This window comes from Amphiura filiformis, chromosome 6 (assembly GCF_039555335.1).
Source record: "Amphiura filiformis chromosome 6, Afil_fr2py, whole genome shotgun sequence".
NCBI lineage: Eukaryota > Metazoa > Echinodermata > Ophiuroidea > Amphilepidida > Amphiuridae > Amphiura > Amphiura filiformis.
The window spans coordinates 15978665-16006400 of record NC_092633.1 but is presented as its reverse complement, the minus strand read 5'-3'; the positions used below and the strand labels follow the sequence as shown (position 1 = coordinate 16006400).

The window sequence follows — 27736 nt, the reverse complement described above, 5'->3', positions numbered from 1 at the left end:
TCTTGCACCCAATACACTGTGCATCTTTTGTTTTGATTGAGTTACCAAGTGAGTGCCAAAAGCAAGAATTAATGCTTTGAAAGATACCTTTAGATTTATGGTAACAACCCTACATATCACATCACCAAGAGGGATAACCTCTTTCCTATATATACTTGTTCTGACATCATAGTTACACAGCGAATTTGCAAATTCGCTGTGTTCTGTCTTTTGCCAATTCTTTCTTTCTTCTTCTTTCTGGCAACAAGCTCTAGCTCCGCAAAGGCATTGGCAGATTTCAAGCATACTTGACCCAAATGACCATTGGGCTAGTGCAAAACTTGCATATGACTTTGACCTGGCTGTGACCTTTGACCTAGCTACAATGGTCAAAAACATGCTTTTTTCGTCTTTTTTCTTGCAAAACGTGACATTTTGCGTGATTTGCCACGTTTGGCCCTAGCTCTGCTATGCTTTGACCGATTTTGATCATACTTGGTCACATACACCACTGACCATGTCCCCACATGTTACATGACATTGAACTCCATTTGACCTTTGACCTGCTCACAATGGCTAAAATGCGATTTTTACTATAAAATGTATCTTCTTCCACAAATAACATGTGATGGTGACATGCTTAGGTCATGTGACTTGACTTTGTTTGGTGTCTATAGGGTGTTCACAGATAAGGGGTCAAAGGTCATTAAGGGGTCATTTCCGGTCTGAAAGCTAAAAATATTCAAAAATCACTGTTTTTACAAATTACATAGCAGAGTGTTGCCATTAGCATACATGCATTGCTACCAACCAGGGTCTTTAAGGTGTCTACAGTTTTGGGGTCAAAGGTCATTAAGGGGTCGCTTCCGGTCAAAAACCAAAAATCATCAAATATTTTTATTTTTTTTATCTCAAAACATTGAGTGACATAAACTTCATACATGCATAAGTGTTACCCGATGTATGCACGGTATTTTTATTTTTTTGGTCAAAGGTCATTTAGACGTCATTTCCGGTTTTAAGCTAAATAACTTCAAGAATTGTTATCTCCATAACTAAGCATAGTAGATTTTTAAAATTTAAACTGTAACAATGCATTTTCTCGGTGTAGATGAGGTTTTTTTTATATTGGGGTCAAAGGTCATTAAGGAGGTCAAAACGTCAAACTTGCAAAAAAATGTTTAAAATTGGCCCAATCGAGCTCAAATTCTACAGGAACGATTCTTACGACATTCTAAACATGTTAAAATTATTTATTACCCCAAAGGTCAATGTTTACTTTAGGGTCAAAAGGTCAAAATATGGTTTGCAGATAGCTATTCGCTGTGTACCCAGATTCTATTGACTCTAGTTCTTGATTCCAATTTGACTTAAATCTTAAATATTTGTGACTTCTCACAAATCCACCAAGCCCCTTTTCCCTTCTATATTATATTACACCCAATCCATTTTTAATACATTGTAGATAATCATTGTTGTCATTTTCACAAAGGGTCAAACAAGCCTATTTGCCCTTCATAGACCTGTGACCTACTCATTTCAGTTTTCCAACATGAAATTATACCCAGTCTCTGCATTGATAATTTGAAAGCCCTTACAGTCGGCTACTCCAGCTGAAAACCATACACTCCCTATGGAAGACATGACTTTAATCTCCCGCACAGGGAGTGTGAATTTCAAATGGGGTTACCTGAACGGGTGACTCCATTTGAACTCTACACCCCTGTGTGAGAGATTAAGGTTATGTGTACCACAGGGGTTGTATGAGATCTCAACTGGAATAGCCCTTTCTAAGATGCTTTCACAAGCCTGCAAAACACTTTATTGGAAACTGTCAGTTCAGATCTTAACACTTTTGTTTCTGTCCATCCATAATATTCAAATTTCTTCTTCTTCTCCTTCCTCCTCTGCTTCTTCCTCTTCATCACCATTGTGTTCATCATCATGATCATGGTCATCAGAGTCTGAATATCTTGATGCTCCAACTCCTGATCCTGATGGATAATTGTCTTCATCTTCATCTGATGATCTTGAAGGACTAGCTGGAGGTGAGATGGCAAGCTTGAGGCGGTCTTTACTGGTCTGTATGATTTGATTCTGAAATGGACAAACCAAATATACACCATTTTAATATCCTCCTGAAAATGATAGCCTAGTGGAGTCATATACCATATTCAACCAAATAAGCACCATTTTTTTTTAAATCACACCAATTTAGTTGTCCCTGCTTAATGCACTTTTAGCAAGGAATTTGGCTAAAATATGAATTAAATCAGCAGGAAATCATTAGATGTTGAATTACGAGTGTGGCATTTGTCCAACAGTCCCTTATTTATTTCTTCTGTGGTCCAGGTATGTGCTGGTGATTGGCGATCACGTAGAAGTGGCAAGGTTTCTTGTCATTTTATGTGTCGATGACCAATGGATCAACCATCATGTTGTCAAGACCGTTGATCAACTAATTAGCGTGATTGTTTATCACTTTTGTGCAGGGGAAGTAATCTTTTGCTAAAAATCATTTTTAAAATGCATTATTCAACAGGATTTTTCCCATAATTTTTTCTTTGAAATTTTCACATCTGAAAATATGTTTCGATTTTTTGTAAATTATTTTTTAATAAATAAGATTGTGCTTTTGTCTAGCACTCCATTGATAATCTTTTGACATTATCATGGGGAATAGCAGTTCTTGGCATAAAAAAGATTGAAAAAAAATCAATTTAAATAACAAAAAATTTGATTTAAATCAAATATATTGATTTTTTTATATTTAAAATTTAAAAAAAATTGCCAACCCTGGTTCAATCACATCAAGGCACTGATGTCACCACCAAACTCAAGGCGAAATGAAGTTTAGTATTAGTACTTACAAATGATCCTTCACGTCCAAACAGATCCAAGAAACTTCCAACAATCTCTCCTGACTTCTCCTGCCACTTCTGAATCAGTTCCATTCCTTTGTCTTCAATGTTGCTCACTAGTTCCTTGGATTTGGATTTTACAGAATGTACTTTCTTCCTCACACTATCAACTCTCTCATGAAACTGGAATCTCTTTTCCTATGTGACAGATATACATATGTAAAGAGCAAAATAGTAAATCAAGCTGGTGTAATGTGTATTTCTAAAAAGACCCTCCTGTTTTAGATATTACACTATGTTTTCACATCATTGAAAACTTTCCTTTACTTCAAGTGGCTAATTATTGAATGAAAAACCATTAACAATAGTGATCATTTTAGAGAATCCACAATTGCTTCAATTATTCACCATTATAAGTTAGGGGCTTACACTCTACACTTGCATGCATATATATGAAATTTCTACTACGAATACAAAGCTAATTTACTAACAGCCCACATTATTTAATTGGGAAAATAGGAAGCACTATTGGATAACACTATGCAATGATGAGTACCCAGGACAAGTATCACTTTCTAGGAGTATAAACACAGAAGACATACATGTTTCACCTTGGATCTTTGAAAGTTACCAAATGTTTCTACATTAGTATTCTCTATTAAAGATGCTCTGCGATATTGGGTGACTACACAGGTGAACGATATGCATCAATGTTTATTTCAGAGTTATGAATTTAGTGCTTACATAAAATGTATCTTTAAGGTTTTCTTCCATTATGCGCTGCATGATACACACTTGTGCCTTACTGCTGTTTTCAAAAGATGCAGCAATCACGCTATAATCACCAAGTGAACTGTATGCGTGCTATACAAATTCCACACTACAATAAATCTTCATCTCTAGAGTACAAATTGATGCATATTTCAGTACCTGTGTGGAGTTATTCATTGTTTCTACTGGTCATATTACACACTAACTCTATGCAAAATTTATCAACCTCAAATTTCTTCAAAAAATTTGAGATGATCTTTTTAATAAAACAATGTGTCCCGTTGTTTTATTCACACAATCAAATTAGTCCAACTCATGCGCGGTGTTCATAACACTGTACATACATGGTGTGCAGGATGGTCATAACACATCAAAAGGACCAACCTTAGTCATGATCCGGTTTGACTGAGTGACATGCATCGGAGACATAGATACTGGAATTAAATAGCGACTTTCTTATTTTGCTTTATTTGTTTGGCTCAAAATTAACAGGGGATATATCTGACAGTGAAGAGTAACATAATGTGGAAAATACATACAACTCTATTAATTCTTATGGAAATGTTACAATATTGTTTTAAGAAGCAGATTGTGCTAGCTGCCTGTCATCACAGTTGCACAATCTACACAGAGATGGTCTTTACTTACATTGATGTAGCTAACATTGAGATCTTTAGGTGAATATCCACGACTTAAGTTTCTCCTAACATATTTGTCATAATCCCTGACTAGCCTAGCAATGATGTCTGATGTTGATATTCCTTCTGTTCTTTGAGTTGCAACAAATTTTCCAGCTGCTTTGATATCTTTGTACACATCATCGTGTCCAGCACTTGTGTAGGGTAAGTCATCATGAGCTACAAAGTCAATCTGTGTCAAAAATATAAAATGCAAGAATTAGATACACTGAAATTATACTTTTGCAAAAATAGAATTTATGCACAGTGAAGATAGCTTACATTAATCCCTTGAACTGATTTACACTTGATAGCATTTACAAAAACAACTAATTATCCCATGAAGAATTTTTTGGAGGGATAAGTTTGTGGTGAAACTGTTTTTGTACTGACTCATACGGCTATGTCTATGCTCCTCCCAAAATTCAGTATCTAGCACCCAGGGAGCATTGCTGACAACTTTATCCCCATAGTGACAGTGTCGTACTGATTCATACGGCTCCCATTCATTCATTACTATATATGTGACACGATCAAGGGAAATGAGTCGGATGTTGCTAATATTGATTTTGAGATATTGGCAAAGAAAGTGTTAAAATTCTTTTGTTTTATATTGTTTTCAGCGATTGATAAATTGACATAACTTCGTAACGAAAAGTCGTATCAACATGGGGGTTTCTGTATCTGAAAGCTCTAAATGTCCTCTCTTTAGACTTTCTTCCAAACGTATTTTTGACCAGGGTCGACTCATTCCTCTTGACCATGTCACATATTTCAATAACACTTACTCTATGCTCCTCCATAAACTCAGCATCTAGCACCCAGGGAGCATCTCTAACAACTTCATCCACATAGCGATTAGTGTCGTACTTGATTCATATCGCTCCCACTCATTCATCACTGTATTGCCTTTGTTTTTTCTCGTCAGATCATCACTGCAAACTGATGGAGAAAATGATACATAATATGAATAATATGAGACCCAATCTGATCCACTCAGGCTAAAGTCGAAAAATTTGAAAATTAAGTTATTACGATTACTTGCTCAGTACCTACAATTACTGATGTTGAATCCCCAGGTCTCTTAAATAGTTGGTTGCAATTGCAAAGTTATGAACCCTTCATATGTCAATTTTCGCATGTTTTTTATTACTTTTTCTCCTCACTTTTTGCATAATCTTAGTTTCATTATTGCCAACTTTAGCCTGATTGGACCAGATCTGGAATCAGCTACAGAAGTGCAATCAAATGGTTGTTACTGAATGGTTCTTTGGCTTTGTTGACCATTTGTATTAATCATACTAGTGTCTCATAGTCTGAATTCAATGGACAGCTAATGTATTTCCTTTAACAATATACACCACATTTGTAATAATCGCCTTTTCACTGCCGAATACATTTGCCAATTGACCATTATTCTGTGCTCAACACTAGTCACTAACTCAATAGTGGGTGGAAAAACCATATGCAGCCACAACAGCCTGGCACCTCCTCATGCTGCTCACCAGGCTGGACACACATTGCTGTGGGATGGCATTCCATTCCTCAACTAGGATTTGTTGCAGGTCATTGAATGTGGTTGCATTGGTTACTTTGCCATGTACAGCACAACCAACCTGGTCCCACAAGTGTTCAATCAGGTTGAGGTCTTTGCTGATGGCAGGCCATTCCGTTCTCTCTACTCCCATATTCTGGAGGTAGTTGTTGATAATGGAGGTGATCATTGTCATCATGGAGGACTACATTAGGTCTCAGATTGCGAAGATATAGGATTGCAATATGTTGCACAGAAGAATGGTCAAATTTGCACATTCTGTTGAGACCCCTATACTTTAGATGGGAATGAAAGTGTTAACTCTGATTTACCCTTGTATTTTAATACTTTTTCTTTAAATTGTTACATTTTTTGAGGTACACAACACTGAATGTGTGAATCATAGTGAATGCTATTCCATATTAATCCGCACTATGGGTTTCTCCTATTATATGTGGATCCAAGTTTATTTTGTCAAGAGCCTTTATGATGATAATGAGGATGGTATAGAATAATTTAAATTGATTTTCAAACATTGCAATCAGCTGAACAAAAAATTCTACAGTCTGTCTTGTCAAGTTGAGAATACATGTAACACCATATTGGATTTTGCAGAGGCAGATTCAAATCAGTGCGTTTACGCAGCTGCATTGCCAGCCTACAGACAAATCGCCCTTCTACATCTGTATATGCCTAGCAGGATTAGGTTAGCATGCACAATTTAAATTGCCACTGCAAAATCCAACATGACATTACTCTCAACTTGAGACGAGACAGACTATAGTGTGATTTTCAGTGAGTATGACCCAAATAGTCTCCTGCCCAATCAGGCACATTAGCATCAGGTGCATCGGATAGATTGTTTGGCTTACAAATGGCACAAAAAATGACACTCATAACATCATGTATTGATGTAGAATGGCATGCATACAGTTGGGCAAAGCACTTACGCTAGTTGCTCAATGTGTGACTGGCACAAGATTATGTGAATTTATGCAAGCTTAAGTTGAGACTTTATTGATGCCAGCAGTAACAAAAACAATTTTGTAATTTATAAGCCAAACAAACTTTAACCACCTCTTTGCTGCGCCCCTGTACTGTACCCAATATGGTTTCATTTAGCTCCATTAAACACTAATAGCTCAATATTTGAAATCATCTTGTAGAGTACAATTTGTTTGTACTGGGCACATTTCAGTGTCATTCTATTCAAGGTGCAGCAATACTCATTTCTGAGGGATGCACTGTATCAGATGAAGATGAAGATGAAATGTGCAAATTGGTTAAAGAAGTATATCCCGACATATGAGCATGTTTGAGATCCTCATGCTAGCTTACCTCCTACTATTAAGTAGACATTAGGAAGCACATTTTTGGCCTGCATCAGTGCCCTTGCATGGCCAGCATGGAATAGGTCAAAGATACCATCTGCATATACACGAACTGGTCTGGGACCTAGAAAAATAACAGAAGAGATGTTAGTAATTCTTTGCCTTCAAGACAGTGACATGAGAACACTTACTTGCTGTAGCTTTATGGTCATGCACTTAGCTCAATAAACATGCCTAATACTAATAGGTCCTTAAAATATATCAGACTTGAGAAAGTAAAATTTGCATACTTGCTATATGTACCCTTATAAAGAATATCACTAACATTCCAGTTTTATTCTAGAGCTCAAATAACTAAAATAATGTCACTACCTCACATGGAGCCAGAACATAACATCTTCATGCACCCATGCCATATTCCAGACTTGAAGCCCTTTTACAATGCTAGCACCTTTGACACAACTGAGGAACAAGTGGTATATTCTGCCTCGCCAATCCACAGACCACAAAGACATGGTCTATGGCCACTTTACAAAAATGACAGACATTGTTTCAAGATGTAATTCCACTATTTGCATTTTATGGGATAGCCTTTGACTGTTCTCTATCATCCCAGTGTCTTGACCTTAAGTTCTATCCTGGACTCATTCATGTCTGAGCAAATACCAGCCACTTACCATGATTTCCTGCTTTTGCTGCATCTATTGTTATTGGGTAGAAGTCCCATCTTGCTTTCTCTCTATCTGATTCAGGAGTGTGTGCAAAACATGCTGGCTTCAGTAGGGTCTGGAGTAATAAGAAAAAACATATAACAAAACACTGTAATACTTTGCAAACATAACACACCTCAAGATACCTGATAATGATTCCTTTAAAAAATCACCAGAATTACCAGAATCCCTTACCTAACGCCCATCCTCATTTGAACATATGCACCCATTTAGCCAATTAAGCTATGTTACAAATGTGACCCGTCATCAGCCCTGTCGTATCATAACGTACCATAAACTGCAGTATATACATATAATGGTGCAATTTATTAATAGCTCCAAATCCACTCAAGTCTTAATTTTGAAGGATTAAATTTTAAGCATTATTAAAATTATGACATTTGATCCAATTTTATGCCACGTAATCTGGAATCCTATTATGTTCCTCCGTCTGAGTGAGTGACTGCAACTCACTCTGAAATTATCATCTTCCTCCACATAGAGAAACAGACAAAATGGGAGGGAACATTTTTTCTTCATCTGGAATGTTAGTTTTAGATTTCAATTCTTTGCATATAATTCCTGAATTTCAAGAAAAATGTAGATAGTAACTCAACATTTTTGTGACTTACCATCTACATTTTCCTGAAATTGTACACAAAGAATTAAAATACTCGGTCCATAGAAGATTATTGTTTTTCCTCCCTCTTTTTTTATTTCATGAATTCACATCAGTATGTTCTGGTATTTTGTTAGTTACACTACAAGATTCCTATTGGGCTAACCTACACAGTGCACAGGTACACTGACACCAAGGTACTTGGTTGGTACTGTGCAGTACCAGGGGAGTACCAGTGCAGTACCATTGCTGATGGGCCCTGTGCAATAGAGGTTATCCGTGTTCTATAAGCTGTGTATCCTATCAGCGACTGCTATACCATGTTTAGGACTTTCAAAAGAAGTACCCGAATGTGCAACCATGACTGTTTCAAAATAGCCCGCCAAATTCATGCAGGTAACTCAGAGGTTGTGCATTGAATTGGTTTGAATAAGGAATACTACGGGAATCAGTGCCTTTTGTTAGAAGTCACACATGGGTGAAGTGGATAACCTCTATAGCAGCATTGGTACTATGTAGGTACCCTGTGGGTACCAGTCGGGTACATTGGCGACTGTGTGCCTGTGCAGGCACAGCCACAATAGGAATCTTGCGGTGATAATGATAAAATGTGACCCATCCCATCAAAAAACATAGCAGTTGTCTTCAAAAATCTACGTTTAGATTTCTTAACCAAGTAACAAGTAAAAAAGAATTGGCTCCCACGCACCATCTTGCGCATTGATGTCGCATGTAGAAAGAACATTGAGTTTTTTTAAAGGGAATATTCCTTTTAATATTATTTTCTTTTTCATACATTAAGTTTCTTTAATTATCTTTAATCATATTCTGACACCTGCTGTGATGGGTCACACACATGTATGCATTATAACTTTGCATTCACATATATACCTTAAGATTTCAGATCTCAAATCAATCAATGGCTTCTGGGGATGTTGTTTATTATAAGCAGGAAGGCACCTTTAATGCAAGTGGGAACTGGGAAGGTATATTATGAATAATAATATTGAACCACTAGCTAATATACACTATGCAGGCAATTAAGAATGCACAGTAGACTGTGACAAAATGTGACCTTTAAATTTGCATTAAAAAAGGTTAGTCATATGGAAATTTATTATTACACATATTAAGTTTGTAGTAATTTTTTAACAATACTCATGTGCAAAGTCAAAAATCATGACAATATTAAGTTCTACATTTAGAATTTATCAATTTGTTTACTATTTCTATATTTTTCAGCGTGTTTCTGCAAGAATCATAACCTAGACTATGAAATATGATCATATCATAACCAATTCTGCAGAAAATTTATTAGTTAATTATATATTGCCTGTCAATTTTAGGATACAGTTCACATTGCTTCATCTAACATACAAAACGTTACACCTTGACTCAACTTAAATTGTGCAATCATAAAAAATTAAAAAACAAAATAAAAAACACCAAAAATTATGAAGATTCATTCACTTTCAAATACTTAGTGCCATTTAGCATAATGAATATTAGCGCTATATGTATTTTTATGATTGTTTATTTATTAAATTGGTTATATCTATATTCTTAATTCTTTATTATTCTCACACAATTTACTTAAATTGATTCATTTTAAAGCATAATTTAGTTATACATAAAGCAATGCAGCCCAGTTCATAAATAATATGAAATGATGAAACTGACATCTTTAATATAACCATGGAAACCAGACATACAGTGACATACAGAATAATTTTCACATACTCGGATTATTTTTCCATGTTTTCCAAAAAATTAAAACAGTTAAGGACAAGATATTTTGCACAAGTTATAGCTGTTAGTCAAAACACTAATACCAATTTTAATTCAAAGAACTGGCATGATACTTTGTGATAAAAAATCATTAAAATCAAAATATACTTGTTACAAAAACTACATCTAGTCGGCACCACACCTATAACTGTCATTCATGACATCTTGTAATCTAGACATACTTACAATCCCCTCTAACTCTGGATAGCTATGTTCAGGTCCCACGGGTTTAAAAATCCCATTTTGAATATTTTCATCCTCCTCCTCATCATCATCATCATAGCCATCACATAGAGGCTCCCCATCTATATACGAGTCATCATTGCATGCATCGGCCATCTTAGCAACAACTGATGTAGCTCACAGCTATCTAAGGGTCACATGCTGTCAATTACTACATTTTTGTAGTACTTGCTCTAGCTAGCTGATGTGATTTTTTTGTTCATCCCATTGAAAAATGGAAGATTCCTCATTGTGCACTGCACTAAGTGCTGGCATAAACCATGTTTTATACATTCAGCGCGAAATCAGTTGATATACATGAGAAATTGGCAAGAATACATGAACATTTTGTTAAAGATTAAAGAATTTGTTTTGAAATAAAAACGATACCTTCACAGAATGTAATGCAAATATTCACGTAACTGGAATTTTCAGTAATTTTAAATAAAACTAAGACACAAGACACATACACAGAATGACACCCCCCCACAAAAAATACTGGGTGTGTATACCTACCATCCGAGGCTGTTTATTAGCAATGTTGTCATCTTCATCATAGTCATCTGTTGAATTTCGTAAACGTTTTCTTTTGAGATCCACTGTACAAAGAGAACAAAATATGAATAATAATAATGTATTGAGCACATGTAATTAATTAATCGAGTTACAATGCAAGAAAACAAACACTATTAACTGGGTTTTTTCCCCATTTGTTTTCTCACGCTGATGCCTGTACCAAAATAATCTGATTCCCAAGTTTTGAGTTAATCACACCTTAAAGCACCCCATCACAGAATTGTCAAATTTCCAATTCACTAGTTTAAAATTTTAGTCAATTGCACTTTAGTCACTCTAGAAATACACTGTGCCCCCAGAAAAATTAATAAAAAAATGTTTTTGTTGCATTACATGTTTGGGGGTTACCGTATAAAGAACCTGGGGAAGGGAGGGAAGTTGATTCAAAACAGGGTACAAGTGTACCACCAGTGAGTTACTTGTAGTATTACTATCTACTGAAGATAGCAATAATTATATCAGCTTGTATCACATCACTATCTACTACAGCTTGTAATTAGCTACAGCTGCTACACACACTGGTCATTATGCAAATGTGTTTGACTGGCTAAATTTTAATAAATACAAAATTATGTCTATTATTACATCTTGTGTGACATTTTTGTGATCTATCTGATGATGATGCCCATCATTGCTGTGTTATAATTTTTGTGTCCAAAACTATGTACCTGTATTTATCTATTTATTCAATCTATAAGTGTACATACATGTATTAGTACACAAACTCAAGACAGCAACTGACAAAGAAATGAGCACTGGGATCGAAGAAGAAGACATTTTAAGTTAGAAAGGCGAGATACATTCGTCCACGCCCGAATTTGACATTTCTTGACACTTGTGAACACCAAGATGTATTCTTTCACTTGAAATTGATAAAATACAACTTGTTAATATTTCCTCGTATTTTTTCTTGATTTAAAAATCATTATTTCACACTTTTCAACTCTAAAAAGTCACATGGCTCAAGACAGCTTAGTAAATTGGTGGGAAATAATGAGTCGGAAATGTGAAATATTGTGATTTCGTGTGCGATTTGCATCGTGTGATGCGACACAAACATGTGTGTATGTCCAACGCAGTTAAGTCGCATTTGGTATGTTGTTAACGCTAGCAAACGTGTGTAAATTGCTGTGTTATAATTTTTGTGTCCAAAACTATGTACCTGTATTTATCTATTTATTCAATCTATAAGTGTACATACATGTATTAGTACACAAACTCAAGACAGCAACTGACAAAGAAATGAGCACTGGGATCAAGAAGAAGACATTTTAAGTTAGAAAGGCGAGATACATTCGTCCACGCCCGAATTTGACATTTCTTGACACTTGTGAACACCAAGATGTATTCTTTCACTTGAAATTGATAAAATACAACTTGTTAATATTTCCTCCCATTTTTTCTTGATTTAAAAATCATTATTTCACACTTTTCAACTCTAAAAAGTCACATGGCTCAAGACAGCTTAGTAAATTGGTGGGAAATAATGAGTCGGAAATGTGAAATATTGTGATTTCGTGTGCGATTTGCATCGTGTGATGCGACACAAACATGTGTGTATGTCCAACGCAGTTAAGTTGCATTTGGTATGTTGTTAACGCTAGCAAACGTGTGTAAACAAAAAAGATTTACATTCAAAATGCCACTCGGATAAAAGCAAACATTTTGAATTAATTGGTGCAAAAACATGATACAAATTTAGACCATGCACCAGATACAGTCTTTACAAGCGTGAAAGTCATTTGAAAATAAAAGGACATTTTGTGCATAATTTTGATTTTTGTTACTAAAACATCAATTTCTCACAGCTTACTTTTGACAACATTGCACGATATGACAAGATAACTCGAAAAATATGCAAGCAAAAGGTAAACTTATCATTTAGATCACAACGGCTGGGTAAAGTTTTATACAAAATTGGACACCATGTGTTTTTAAACTGTTGTGGGTATGTAATTTGTTTACCTGTGAACATAGTGAACCAACAGTTGGTTTACATTATAAAGGCAAAATAATCACAATTCAATAATAGTAAACATATATACAAATAAACTTTGCCCATTTGTGGAGATAATAATTTCACAACTGCATTTTAAACCAAAATTTTTTAACTAGCATACTACATGTAGTATACTTTGATCAGCATGTAATCGACGGGAATTATTAGGCTTTTACCACTACGCCGAAAAGTAGACCCACGTTAAGAAGGACGTACTTGATCTGCTTGGTCTATATTTTGTGTGTTAAAGAAAGTAGACAAAGTATAGGACTTCAAATAATAACTTGTAATACTTCTGGTGAGATGTCACAAGACAATTCTCCAATAAAATATATTGACATGATGTTATAAGGTCCGCTGATTATGAGCTGATCAAACTATAAATACTGGAAATAAATATACTGCATGGTTGGCTGATGCGTGTTGACGTTGACGGCAATTTGTTTTTTTTAATTTCACTGTAGAGATAGTATCAAATTTCACCGATTCTAACCATTTCACCTTTTAGCCATAATTTCAAAATGATTGATTTCAGGTCAGTAAAGGTAAGCCAGAGAAAAGAGAATGTGTGTAAAAATCATGTTAGGTACCCATTCCAATGCATAAGAAAAACATCAATGCCCGGAGATCAATGTTGCCTAATATGGTAAATTTCATAATTTGGTGACATTTACAAATGATTTATGTAAATTTAATACTTAAGTATTTGCAATATACTTGAATTAGCAAAGGTACTAAATTATAATCTTGAACAAAAAACACACATTCTGTATTGTGCACATCATTTTGTTTTTCTGAATCAGTTTTACTTTTTGTATCCGAAGTTACAAATTTTTAATTAATCACTTTCACCCCATTGTTCTAAAACTACTCATGTAAAAGTAAAAACCAGGACTGGGTACCGGTACTTTAAACATTCATCTTTACATATTTTGTCAAATATACCAAATTTTCCAGTTCACTGATTTTTATTTTTCAAACTGCTACACTATGATGATTGCATGATCACTTGTAGCTAAGCCTTTTATGATATCATACCATCTGGTAGTTTTCCATTAACATTGTCATCTTGCTTTGTGATTGATACTTGAAGAGATGTTGCTTTCCGTGAATTGGCATTGATATCTTGTTCCTCTGCAGATGGTTGGTTTGTCATCGATGGAAGAAAGTCAAATGTAGGCATTAGGTGTTTTAGTAAACCCTGCATGGCTGATTTAAATCCAAGTGAATCTACCGTTGACTTTAACTTAACTTTCACAGTGAATGTAGGTTGTAGACCCAAGTAGATCAGTATGTAAAACTATTAACTTCACAATATGAATCATATAAAGATGGTCTATAACAGCCTTATTAGAAATAAATGCCACTACAGAATTTGCTTCTTGTGGATCAGCAAATCTTGATCATGGTGTACGTTGGTCAAGACTGCAATGTGCAACACAAGACTGTACACAAATGACCCCAATATAATGCTGCCCCTGAACAGGAAAAGTTAACTGTTAATTCCTGCCCTGACACATCAACACTTGACTGGAGTACATGCCTTCAATTAGCCACATGGTTTGTCATACAGGTAGTTTGCTCACATATACAGGTGGATTTCTTTCATTTTGTTCATTAATCCATGAAAATGTGTTATCAACTATCCGCTATAAATACTAAAGTCAAGTACTCAAGCTTGCTACAAATCATGATCATCCATAATAGAATCCAGGTCTAATTAATTATTTTATGTTACATTGAGAAAGAAGTGTCTCAAATAATCTGATCTATTCAAGCCTGATATTATACAGTCTCAGTTGGTATGAAAAAGGTTACACTAAAAATTGAGAGAAAAGTCACCAAATCTGATTCAAATGAACATAACTTTCATTCTATACATCCAATTGACATGAAGTAAACATATTTAAAATGCTGACTCTATAAGGATACAGAATATGTTAACATCAAATGTTATTATACAGGGTGTGTATGAATTATACAGGGTCTAACATAAAAATCACAATATTTTCTAGTTTAACATACCCATGTTATTTTTTTCTCTGAAAGTATTTTATTAAAAACAAATATTGCAGTAAGAGGGCATGATAGAGCTTTCAGTAAAAAAAACCCATTCTTCCAAAAATCTCGTGTAAAAATAAACAGGGTGGCCAAAATCATGTATATTAAAAAATGGAAAATAGGGATTTAATTAATTCACACTTAATTAATAATTTATTTTGATCTTTGGTTACAAATTGCAATACCTCTGAAGTTTGAGACACCATTAGACTTTTTTCAGATTTTGTAAATGAAGGCACTGTTTTGACCGAAGGCACTGTTTTGTGTGTAAGCTCTCTACATGTATGTAAATAGCTGCTTTGTGTGTAAACTCTATGGGTGATTAGCACTAATTAGCACTTGAGTTAAACAATTAATTAATGACATCTTTTGTTACAAATGATATTTCATAATACATATACATATGTTAGTGATTGCAATACATGTGAATGCTGAGCCTGAGACCCCAAGAGTTAAACTTTTCCAGATATGAGTCTTTAAAGAAGGCATCATTTTGACCAATTTGTGTGTAAACTCTATGGCTGCACCTCCACCAACTCCACCCTGACAACTTGGACATTTTAAGACATATTTTTATTTGTCATCCAATTGAACTGGGGAATTTTTGCTGAACCATGAAATGGTATCAGCCTATATGAGTGACCGGCACATTTTTGGGGGCTCCATCACCCCGGATCAACGCTTAAGGTTTTCACAAAAAAAGGTTGTTTTTAAACTTCTAGATGGTGCCTATAGAGCTCTTTTGTGTCCTTTTTTTTGAGGGGGGGGAGGGGAGGGGGTTGTTTAGGATTTTGTGTCCTTCTTTCCCTTTCATCATTGGGTCATCTTTACCAAGTTTCATTTTCCTATTATGTTTAGTCAATGAAAAGCAAATCATGGTATTTAAGGGGGTACTACACCCCTGCCAAAATTTATGCCTATTTTTGCATTTTTCTTAAAAATGATAGCGCATTGGGGACAAGTAAGATATGTATATTATAGGGGCAAGGACTACAACTACTGCACTATAAATTTTATTTCAGCACAGACAACAGTTGTGGGGTTACAGTCAAAATGAGGGAAAACCAATATTTGATCAATAAATCAATAACTACTTGCCTTGAGTTGCTGAATTTTCAGTACAGTAGTTATAGTCCTTGCCCCTATACTATACATATCTTCCTTGTCACCAATGTGCTATAATTTTTGAGAAAAATGCAAAAATAGGCATAAAATTGGCCAGGGGTGTAGTACCCCCTTAAGGTGGTTGCCTTGTTTACATACACAAGATAAGTAGAGTATATTATGTAATTGATAAATTTATGCGTAATATAGTACATTTAAGCTCACAACTATGACCCTCACTCCCGCCCTCACTATAGTATCAAGTACATGTATTGCAAAATTTGTGATTGTCTGTGTCCTATGTCAGGGAATCACACCTTCGAGACATGATAAAAGTCACATGATTATTTGATAATTGTTTCGGTAATTCACTAGATCAGGCACTGATAAGTAAAATAAAGGATCAAAGGGTAGTATTGACTGATGACTGACTGAGCAGCAAATACTATGTATAGTAACTCTGACACCTGAAACTAAATTGCAAATATTTGTATTTTGTTTGATGACAATGAATACAGAGAGTTCATTTGAAGTTGGATTTCATCATGGTTGTTGAATGCAGAACAACACCATCTATTTATAATAAAGATTCCTTTCCAAAATGACACTGATAAGTGATATAGACACATAATAATTGGGAATGCAGTATCCTTTACACCCAAATAATGAGTCCGAGGCAGTAAAAACGTAAATAATTATTACAATTATTTAAACGTTTTCACTGCCAAGGACACATTATTTGGGTGTAAAGGATAATGCTGCACCATTTATTTCTATTCTATTAACACAAAATAGTGCAATTTAAAGAGAAAATATCAAAATATCAAATATCAAAATATCAAATTTTTGCCCAAATATTTTAGGTTGTATGGTTCAATGTGGAGCGTGTATGCATAGTGACTGCGCATATTCTGGAAATATTGTTATTGAAAATATTGCTATGCGTAGAATGTGTTACAGCGCTTGACCCATTATTATTTTGAATAATAGGCCGTGAGGGTAGTAGAATTATGTATAAAAATTTGTATTTCAATAGCCAGATTCAGAGGTCATATTGTTGTACATGTAAGTAGTAAAATGAAAGATTTGTGAGCAACAAATTGAAATTATTTGGTAAAAAAGAGAATTGTGCAGTTCATAATTTAATCAAGGTGATTAAGGTGGCTTCACAACAAAGGTTTGTAAATAATTAAGGGTTGGAAGTCCTGTAGAAGTAGCTTTGCATACATGCCAATTTTTATTAATTACCATTACAATGTCAGGCGCGGATCCAGGAATGGGCACACCGGGCCCGTGCCTCCCCTTTTAGAGGGTTTAAAAAAAAAATTACCATTTTTACAATTTTGTTGGAAAAAGATATAAAACCCCTTTGTTTATACCTGTTTTATCAAATATAATTTGCATCATGATGATCAACGACCTCCCACAGAAAATTTTCCGCTTGCATTATTTTCAAGCAAAAGTTGTATTTCTCGCCAAGGAAAATCCAACAATAGCAAACGTGGAATTTTAAGTTTTCTTGCCAGTTCTGTTGACTAATCCCCAAACATTAAAACAGGAGTCTCCCTGGAGGACTGTTGTATATCAAAAATGTGAAAAATATCAAATTTTAATAATTTGTCATAAAATTTGTATAATATTGTGAATTTCAAAAAATGAAAATTATTTGATATCAGAAAGAAATTCTTCGTATTCAGAATGCAATTCGATATGTCTGATGTGCTCTCATGTCCCACAAATAATACTGTCGAAATGCTCAAAACGCTCATTCCAGATCCCTTAATATTAACATTGCATAATATATCCATATACAATATTCTTTAATGTTATTGGCTCATAATACTGCTAATCGCAGACGGGATAATTAGTTTAAAAACACTTTGGCCTGATGGCGAAGGCCGCTGTGGATCGCAACGGGAATCTTGAGTTTTCAAGCAAAGCTCTGCAGGGTCTATTGTTAGATTGTTTCCGATTAGAGCGCTGAAATATTGGAAAATGTTGCCAATCAATATTCATGAGAGTGTACATTCAACGTCCGGTTTTCGAAATTGGGTGACTTGTGTTTGGCAGGTGTGAAATACATCTGACTGGGCGTTTTAATTATGTAACAAATAAAGGCATTGACATCATCGAATGGCTGCCCAGTGCTGTTATGTGTTTAGTTATATATAGGCCTAATAATTATTATTAAATGTATTCATCATTCCTTTCTTTTCCCTTCTCTGTACTTATTCTTTCCTAGGCCTATACTTTATCACTATACTTTATACTCCCTCACTCTCCTTGTCCCCTCTCACCCCCTCTCTCATTGCCATAATTTTCCTTATATTTCTATTTATCTACTTGTCTTTATTATATCTCTTCATTTCTTCCTCTTTCTCCCTTCTTCCAGCCCTCTCTTATTCTCCATATCCCCTCTTCCTCCCTCCCCCTCCCAAGACTTCTCACAGGGGTGAATCTGCCCTCCCCAGCCCCCCGCCCCCTCCGCCACTATTTTTATACAAATCTCCTTCTTAAAATAAAATTATATGGAAATTTCTTAAAAACAACCTTTATATGCCTATACTTATACTTACATGCATATGTATAGCGATTACCATTATAGAGCAATATAGATATTATATGGACATGGCAGCCGTAATACAATCTGATGTGTAATCGATCAGCAAAAGCATTCAATTTATTTAAATGAAGCGCCTAGAGTCAGGTGGGTGGTAAAGATGATTGCATCGACAGCTAAAGCCTCCCTTGTAGACTTCAGACCCACACACGCACACATTTGGGATACATGAGAACAATGGTACCACTTTACACATGGCTGCCCTTACACATGACTGTATTGTGGTCACTTATTGATACTCGCCTGTTGTGTAGAGCGTTAATATGACCAATTTAATGGCGGAACCCCTTTGTTCGAAACAATGGTACCACTTTTATGAATAGCCTGTCGCAATCAAACGAACAAAGCATTTAGAGAATAAAGGTATTGTATCTGGAGTGCCTCTATCGTCTCATATAACAAGGGCGACATCATTATTTTAAGTAAAACAACGAGTCGAAGCCGGAGTGTTTTACGCCAAAATTCATGATGTCGCCCATGTTATATGAGACGATAGATGCACGACAGCTGCTAAAAACAATACCTTTATTCTCATTCTTAAACACTTCAATTCAAATAAAAATATCATACAAATTTTAATCAAATTAAATCTACATTTTGCAAGGAATTACCTAGGGCTTAAAATCGATCAGTCCTGTTGTTGCTGTGCAAAGCGCCTCCGATTGGTCCAAATAGCGAGTACACGTGTCGCGTCGACGACGACAAGTTAGCTGACCCGTGTGATATCGTGTCATATCACACGGGTAAAGCTGGGTAAGAACCAATAAGATTGCAGGAACGTTCTCAAGTGTTTAAGAATACATAATCTATTGCTACTCTATGACTATTGAAAGCTCTTTGTTTTCAAGTACCAGGTACTCGAGGTTGTGAAGCCACTGGCGGAGATGGAATGTTACCTATCGGTTATGAAATCATAGATTTCTAGTAATTGCTGGTGGCCAAGCATACAACTTGGCGTGGTGACGAGCTAACGGCGAAGGGGTTCGTGATCACCACGAAAGTGGGCGGCGATATTGTAAAGACTCGCTTAAAGCAGCTTCAGGTCTCTAAGTATTTCCACTGATATCACTGGGTACATAAGCTCCAAAGGTCAAATATTATGGGCTCCCATAGCCATTTGTTTTAACATTTGGGGTACTGTGCCCTATAAAAAAGGCTCAAATCCATCAGCTCCATGGAGACCCAGCGCCTGGACCCTGCCGGGGCGTTGCCCCTGGATCCAATACACCCGCGGAGCTCACGATTGAACCAGTGGTGTGCCTGACAGTTTACCCTCCCCCCGCCTGACAACTCAAAGAAAAAGAAATATTCCATGTTCTCAGTACTATTTAAACGGCTGTACCTTTTTAGTTAAATTTAGGAAAACACTAAAAAGATCTGGACTGATAGTTATCATTGCCGTTGCAATCAGACGATGGTGGACGACAATCATTTAATGTGGCAACAGCCGATCTAGCGTAAACAAAACAGACAATATGACGGCAACACTGCCTGGATGTTGGACGTCCCGAGCCGAGGTGCGTTTTTAGCTCTATTGGCCCCGTTACAGAAAAAAAAATGCACAAAATATATTTCCCAGTGTAATGTATGCATTTTCACATGAAAATAAATAATTTTGGATTCAAAATGAATGTGAAGAAAAAAAAATTATTTTAGCCGGGAGTGGAAATCGATCTTGGGACCCTTGGCGTTGCAGGCGTACATGTTAACCACTATACCACGAAGGCATTGATACACGTGGGAGGAAAATTTCTCTATATATCATAACATATCGTGCGTTATTCATACAAAAAAATATAAAAAACAGTACTTGCAATGAGGTTCACTGTCGAACCTCAACGGATTGAGACTGATAAAATAGTGCTTGATAACATGCATACACTTTTGGAATTATTTGAGACATTTTCGTGTTTACGTGTAAAACCAATGACGACGTCAAAATTCAGTCAATCTTGGCCGGCCCCCCTGGTTGCAATATCTAATACAACAAATTAGTTAACGATTGCTGAAATAATTATATAAAGCTCTATATTTTTAAATCATATTAAACTGGTAAAAAAATCGGTACACAGAACATGAGAAAATGAAGTTTTTAAATTGTTTATTTTATGGTTTCCTAGTCACTTAGTAGTAAATCTGACATATTTCTGAAGAGTTTTGCTTTTTAAAAAAATTTTTTTATCATGCTATGTTTTATACATCTATATAAATAAAAGGAAGGTTGCCCATCTTGTGCGCGAGTGTTCTCCGAATTGCCTAGACTTTCGGCTTTGATTTAGTGGTATATTGATCGGGTACATATTGCCATTTTTCCATCGGACATTCGCTTTTGCAAAAATTTATGGTAACTAAGAGAATAACATAAAAAACTGTCGTGTTGCTATGCAAAATCGCATGCAGTGGCATTGTGGGTAATAAGGACAGTGTGAACCGAGTAATAATATTTCCATTAAAAAACCATACGCAGAGCAACATTGCCCTGCTTTCTGCCAATTGCGAGGTGGCCAAGAAATGATTCAGGCTATCTAGATGCACAACATCGCGTGCTTTAAGAATGATCTTACGAGCTTTTTCGCCCTCACGCAGAGCTACGCACCCCATTTTCCGCCACTGCACCGAAGTTGGCAGCCAAGAGATTAAGGCTACGTCGCGTGAATTTTATTATTTATTCTAGGCCTATGAATCGTCGTTTAGTTTTACAGCCAAATTCATACGGGAGATTGAGGAATATACGGGAACGCATTGCACTTTATTTGGTTGAAAACGGTCAAGACCAAGAATTGGCCTCAAAATCAGTGAAAATATGGTTAAAACCGGGGTTTTTTCCGGGTTTTTTTGTTGTCAAAACTCAGCGATAGCGCGTACAGTAATTAACTGGCAGCAGCGCGTTAGTAGGCCTACGTCGGCGTGATTGAGCAATGTGACGCCAAGACGTCACGGGTGCATAATATGCACAGACCAACTTTCCGTGCTCGAGAAATAGAAAAGAAAAGAAAGGAAGACAAAACTGAAAAGGTAGGCCTATGGACGGGTCGGGTGTGGATTATATGCATGGTACTGGATTCGGTTAAGAGATTACCCGCCAAGATGATAAAAAATCCCGGGAATGTGCGCGAGTGTTCTCCGAATTGCCTAGACTTTCGGCTTTGATTTAGTGGTATATTGATCGGGTACATATTGCCATTTTTCCATCGGACATTAAAAAAAAAAAAAATTGATGGTAACTAAGAGAATAACATAAAAAACTGTCGTGTTGCTATGCAAAATCGCATGCAGTGGCATTGTGGGTAATAAGGACAGTGTGAACCGAGTAATAATATTTCCATTAAAAAACCATACGCAGAGCAACATTGCCCTGCTTTCTGCCAATTGCGAGGTGGCCAAGAAATGATTCAGGCTATCTAGATGCACAACATCGCGTGCTTTAAGAATGATCTTACGAGCTTTTAAGCCCTTTCACGCAGAGCTACGCACCCCATTTTCCGCCACTGCACCGGTTGGCAGCCAAGAGATTAAGGCTACGTCGCGTGAATTTTATTATTTATTCTAGGCCTATGAATCGCCGCTTAGTTTTACAGCCAAATTCATACGGGAGATTGAGGAATATACGGGAACGCATTGCACTTTATTTGGTTGAAAACGGTCAAGACCAAGAATTGGCCTCAAAATCAGTGAAAATATGGTTAAAACCGGGGTTTTCCGGGATTTTTGTTGTCAAAACTCAGCGATAGCGCTGCATCCGTAATTCAACTGGCAGCAGCGCGTTAGTAGGCCCTACGTCGGGCGCATTGAGCAATGTGACGCCAGCGCCGCACGGGTGCATAATATGCACAGACCAACTTTCCGTGCCGAGAAATAGAAAAGAAAAGAAAGGAAGACAAAACTGAAAAGGTAGGCCTATGGACGGTCGGGTGTGGATTATATGCATGGTACTGGATTCGGTTAAGAGATTACCCGCCAAGATGATAAAAAATCGTGAGGATATGAGAGAGGAAAGAAGGAAGCTAAAATGAAAGAATAAATAAATAAATAAAATAAAAATAAATAAATAAATAAATAAATAAATAAATAAATAAATAAATAAATAAATAAATAAATAAATAAATAAATAAATAAATAAATAAATAAATATTAATAAATAAATAAATAACTCATGTAAAAAAAAATAAAATAATGAGAACAGAATTAAATAGATAAAATTCAAACGGGAAATCACAAGCTAAGCAGGAAATATGAAAAAGGGAATAAAATGTAGAAAAAAGCCAAAACTAAAAGGAGAAATGTAAGAAATGGTAGATTTATAAAATAATGCATGGGAACGGGGCTCAATAAATGAATAACATGGAATCGGAAATCACAAGCTTAGCAGCATGGGAACAAAATAGACCTATGCAAATGAAACTGAAGAGAAAGAAAGGAGCTAAATGATTTTTTTTTTTTAAAGAAGATGACAAAAAAGGTACGGGTAGGCCTATTATACGGGTTATGGTTACAGTAACTAAATGAAATGGGAGCAAACTAAAGAGGGAAAGAAAGAAACTAATCCGGAAAATTAAGGGAAAAAAGAAGGTAAAATTAGAAACTAATCAGGAAAAATAAGAAAAATAAATAACAACTGAAGGAAACGGGAAATCACAAGCTAAGCAGCTAATATAAATGAAGCTATAAAGGGAAACGTATAAGAAAGGATAAATTTAGAAAATAATGGGAATGGGGTTAGGCCTAGATAGATAAATAACATGGAAACGGAAAATCACAAGCTAAAGAGCATTTTGTTTTAATGGAAACAAACTAGGCCCGTGCAAAAGAAACTGAAAAGAAAATGGAAATGCAAGAAGGGACAGGTTTAGAAAAATAAAATTTACCTTTCAATGATTCTACCTTTGCAGTAATTCCTCCTGTTTTAGTGATCGCTCCCATTTACTCATCTAGCGGGGACCCGCGCGAAGCGCGGGTATCCCGCTAGTAAAAAATAATGCAATACTGTGATAAACTGTTCAAAAAGATTACTCAAAATAATTTATATTTACATGTTATTTGACAACAACACGCAACAGGTGTACAACATTGATTTTGTTTAAATGATGTTGCAGGGCTCATCAAACAATATTAAAAAACAATTATTTTTACGTGTGGAAATAAAAAGTAAAATGTGATACAATTGATCAACTAAATAGTTGATAAATGTGTTAACTAAAGTAAGATCTGTGTTTATATTGATTGTGGACTATGCTTATGTACCGTGTAGAGAACGTCCTTCAGACCAGCTGTGTATATCGGGTTTTGCAATGGTGTGAATGTATAGATCTGAATCGTGGCAATATGAGCGTGTTTATTATAAATTTGCTGAATTTTGAGTACATCGTTGACGATCATGATATATCGCTACGGCTGCTGTTGATAGTGAATCAAATTTACCAAATTTAAAATAAATAACCTTCCCTCAAATGTTGAATGACCTTGGCCATATACTGAGATCATAAATACAAACATGGGCATCAATCCTGGGGACGGGGGCACCAGACACTGTTCATGTTGTGGGTGAAATAAATGCCTTTTTATTCCATTAATTGACTTGTTTGAACTGACGTAGGCCTTACACTTGCAGGTTAAATGTAGCTGTTCAACAGGTGTAACTTTTTGGTTAAATTTAGGAAGACACTATATGTTGAAAAAGATCTGGACAGATGGTTATCATTGCCGTTGCAATATTTAATACAACAAATTAGTTAAAATAATTATGATTATGCTATGAAAAATGATACGATCGATTGTAAGCTTGTTAACAAGATATCATAAGTGCAATCAGCGATTTCAAAGCCAAAGGAAGTTTATTGACCCAATTAGAGTGGTACGTCGTGGTGGCCGCCAGTCTTCGCATTGACGAGTGTTTTGAGTGCAGTCATGCATTGTTGGTCGCCGATACATTGTCAGTCAGTGACCGTTAAGTTCTAACGGCGAAGCTTCGTGGTCACCGCAAAACGTCTGATGTGTCCCCCCTTTCCCAAATTCCTGGATCCGCCACTGGCGTACATGTAGTCTGTGTACCCAAGTTGGCTCTCATGATCGAGAATTAAATATTTTGTTTATACAGTTTGTCCACTCCGAAGTACAAAGTGACAACGCGCGCGTATACAGCGCGTAAGCAACGCGCAGTGCTGTGTCTCTGCTGCAGGTACATGGGTATGCGTGCCTTCAAAGACAAAGTCGGCACAATTTTGCGTCCGCGTCGGTACTTTTAATATCTTTGGCTTTGTACTTCAGACTAGACTGACTGTAAAGTTGTTTTTTTAAAACTTCCGTGGTCGGGGTGCGCGCTGGTGAATTGCGATCGCGTAGAAGTGTCAAGGTCGCCTACTACGCACCGCACCGAAGACCAATGGGTCAACCGGCTTGTTGTCAAGTGTGTTGATCAGCCAATCAGCATGATTGTGTATGCTTTAGCGTTTACGCTCGTGTACGCGATACGCACAGGCACGACCACGGAAGTTTAAAAAAAACAACTTTAGTGCAACTCATGAACTTGCAACACTACTCAACAACACAATAAACATGCAATACATTATTGCATTGGCATGCAATGATGCATGCATGTCAATCACTGAATCACAATGATGTTCATGGGTTTACAATACAAAAACATCTACAACGGAGACTACGTACCTCCATTATCTGACGACGATACAGGACTGTGTCTTTTCTTTGCTGTTTTCGACATCTTGGTCAATTTACGACAGTAATATTCCTAAAATTTAATAAAACATATCCTTTCTGTACACGTCAGTTACACATCTTCTGTGTCGCACGATATCGGACGATGTTGTTATATCGTAACCTCAACAAAATACCACTTACCATAAAAGATTAATCAATTTTACGTGTTTGAACTTCGCTTACTAAATATGAAACTAATGTAACCTCATACCTAGGTACGCTTTACCAATGGTGAACTTTCAACCTTGACCTCTTAAAATTTGACCTCTTCGACAAAAAAATCCGCGAAAGATACAATTCGCGCCAGCTAGAGAAGTTGGTGTTTGTTGCTGTTTTATACATTGTTTATGATGGCCCCAATTTCAGATGATGCAGATAAAAGTCCTGATCTTGGAGACGATGGTGGTAAGATATATTTGAAACGTAAATCGATTGTCTGATTATGAGATAGTTAGCAAATTCGTTCTGATAAAAAATGATCTCGATCATACATGAATTTGATGAAAGTCAGACATGCAGACATGATCATCATCATTAGCTCGAGATACTCTAGCTAAAATACAGGTTTACATTTACTATCTTACATTATCTTGCTGTATTTCAGCTAGAGCGCCAGACGACAAGCTTCCGGGTTTTTTTGGAGAACAATACTGATATACTGTTACGTAAGATGAAGAAGAAACCCGCCTCGGAGCCAGACTGCGTTACTGGCCTGTATCTCGTTTCGGGGAAAGAACGTCTGTAGCACATACCTGTTTTTAATGACTTTGCAACAATGTTTCTATTGTCAGCAGTAACACCTTGCATTCATACTTTTGAGTTTGTATGGAGCACACCGTCATCATCCCTATATCTTCGTGTTAAAAATTGCCGTGGTAGTACGATAAATCCTCACGTTTTTCAACAACTACGCATGGTGATTTTGAGCTATTTCACAATTTGAGATTTTGAGAGCCGCCACACTGTTTCTATTCTATGTTTTACGATTTTCGCATGATCAGTATATGGCTGGCCGTAATCGCCATAACGTGGAGCTGCTACGCCAGAAGCTTACTTTTTCGCTTCATGGAGCTAAATTGACCCAATCATGTTAGATCTTTTCATTACGCGGAGCCAGTTGATGCATCGTTCCAGAGAGAGAAAACTCTTGCCAAAATTAATGTTTACTATATGTGGATTTTAAATGAATCGAATGTAAATAAACCACAAACAGTTGTACAGGATCAATACCATTGTTTGATTACAAAAAAAAAACAAAAAATGTAGTGTATAGTCAATGTTACCTTGCATGCATGTGCCATGTGTGTGGCGTGTTTGTTTGTTTGTCTGTGTCAGGCCAGGATCACTGACACCCACGGTACTGATACTGTCATACTATCACGGTGATCATATTGTTGAATGTTGTTGACTTTAAAATAATCATGATGCAGTCATGTCTACAGTAGAATTCACCCACGACCTTTGAAGGACTTAAACCCCATTAAAAGCTATTAAACCAAGATAACACTCAATGAAAACAGCTCAACTATGTTACATCAGATCTTCTCTGGTTAAATACACACTGCACTTGTGTCTGTTTTACCTGTGCAATGAACAATGAGCTGGTATTATAGTTTCAGTTGGGTGAATGATTATAAAGCTTAACGCAAGGTAACAATACTGTCTGGGCTTTTGTTTACTTAAATGAGACAATAGTCTGCTTATTGTTAACCAGCGTTCTTGAAAATGAGAAGCATAATGGTTTGCAGACTTAACACGGTTTAGAAATAATTTGTTCATATTTTTTGGTGTTATCTGTCGTTTACATATCCTTCCTAAAACACAAAAGTACCAATATTTCCAAACACCTAAATTAGCTAAAATTTAGGAAATGTTACAAAACTATATTTTCTAGAATTTCAGAGAATACTTTAAATATTGACTGGTTATTTTTTACACAGTGACGTCATATAGGCAATGGCATAGTACTTCTAACATACACTAGGTCACGCGTCAATGGTGAGCGCACTGAGTATTGTGTATAGGAAAACGGGCAGTACCGTAACTACAGTATGTATGGCCTACTACTAGTATATAAAGTAAATCCGAACTGGTTTGCTGAAGGTCGAATTCCAGGCCACGCCACAAAGATGTACAAATCAGCTCCCGGCGATACACTGCAGATCGCAGA

The 27736-nt window shown here is 36.2% G+C and overlaps 2 protein-coding genes across 2 annotated transcripts in view; one reads left to right on the top strand and one right to left on the bottom strand.

Moving 5' to 3' along the window:
* Positions 1-1333: 1333 nt before the first annotated feature.
* On the bottom strand, positions 1334-25685 carry LOC140155060 (choline-phosphate cytidylyltransferase A-like). The gene is given in 9 exon segments (XM_072177746.1): positions 1334-2076; positions 2850-3038; positions 4260-4481; positions 5077-5145; positions 5148-5230; positions 7161-7277; positions 7831-7939; positions 11009-11091; positions 25516-25685. Coding segments are annotated over 9 exon segments (1146 nt in total). The 5' UTR covers positions 25571-25685; the 3' UTR covers positions 1334-1857.
* Positions 25686-25839: 154 nt separating this feature from the next.
* Positions 25840-27736, top strand: part of LOC140155055 (DNA polymerase alpha catalytic subunit-like) — a 43817-nt gene continuing 41920 nt past the window's right edge. Inside the window, exon 1 of the mRNA XM_072177738.1 lies at positions 25840-25971. Within this exon, the coding sequence (XP_072033839.1) occupies positions 25914-25971 (58 nt within the window). The 5' untranslated portion in view covers positions 25840-25913. The remainder of the gene's footprint in view (positions 25972-27736) is intronic.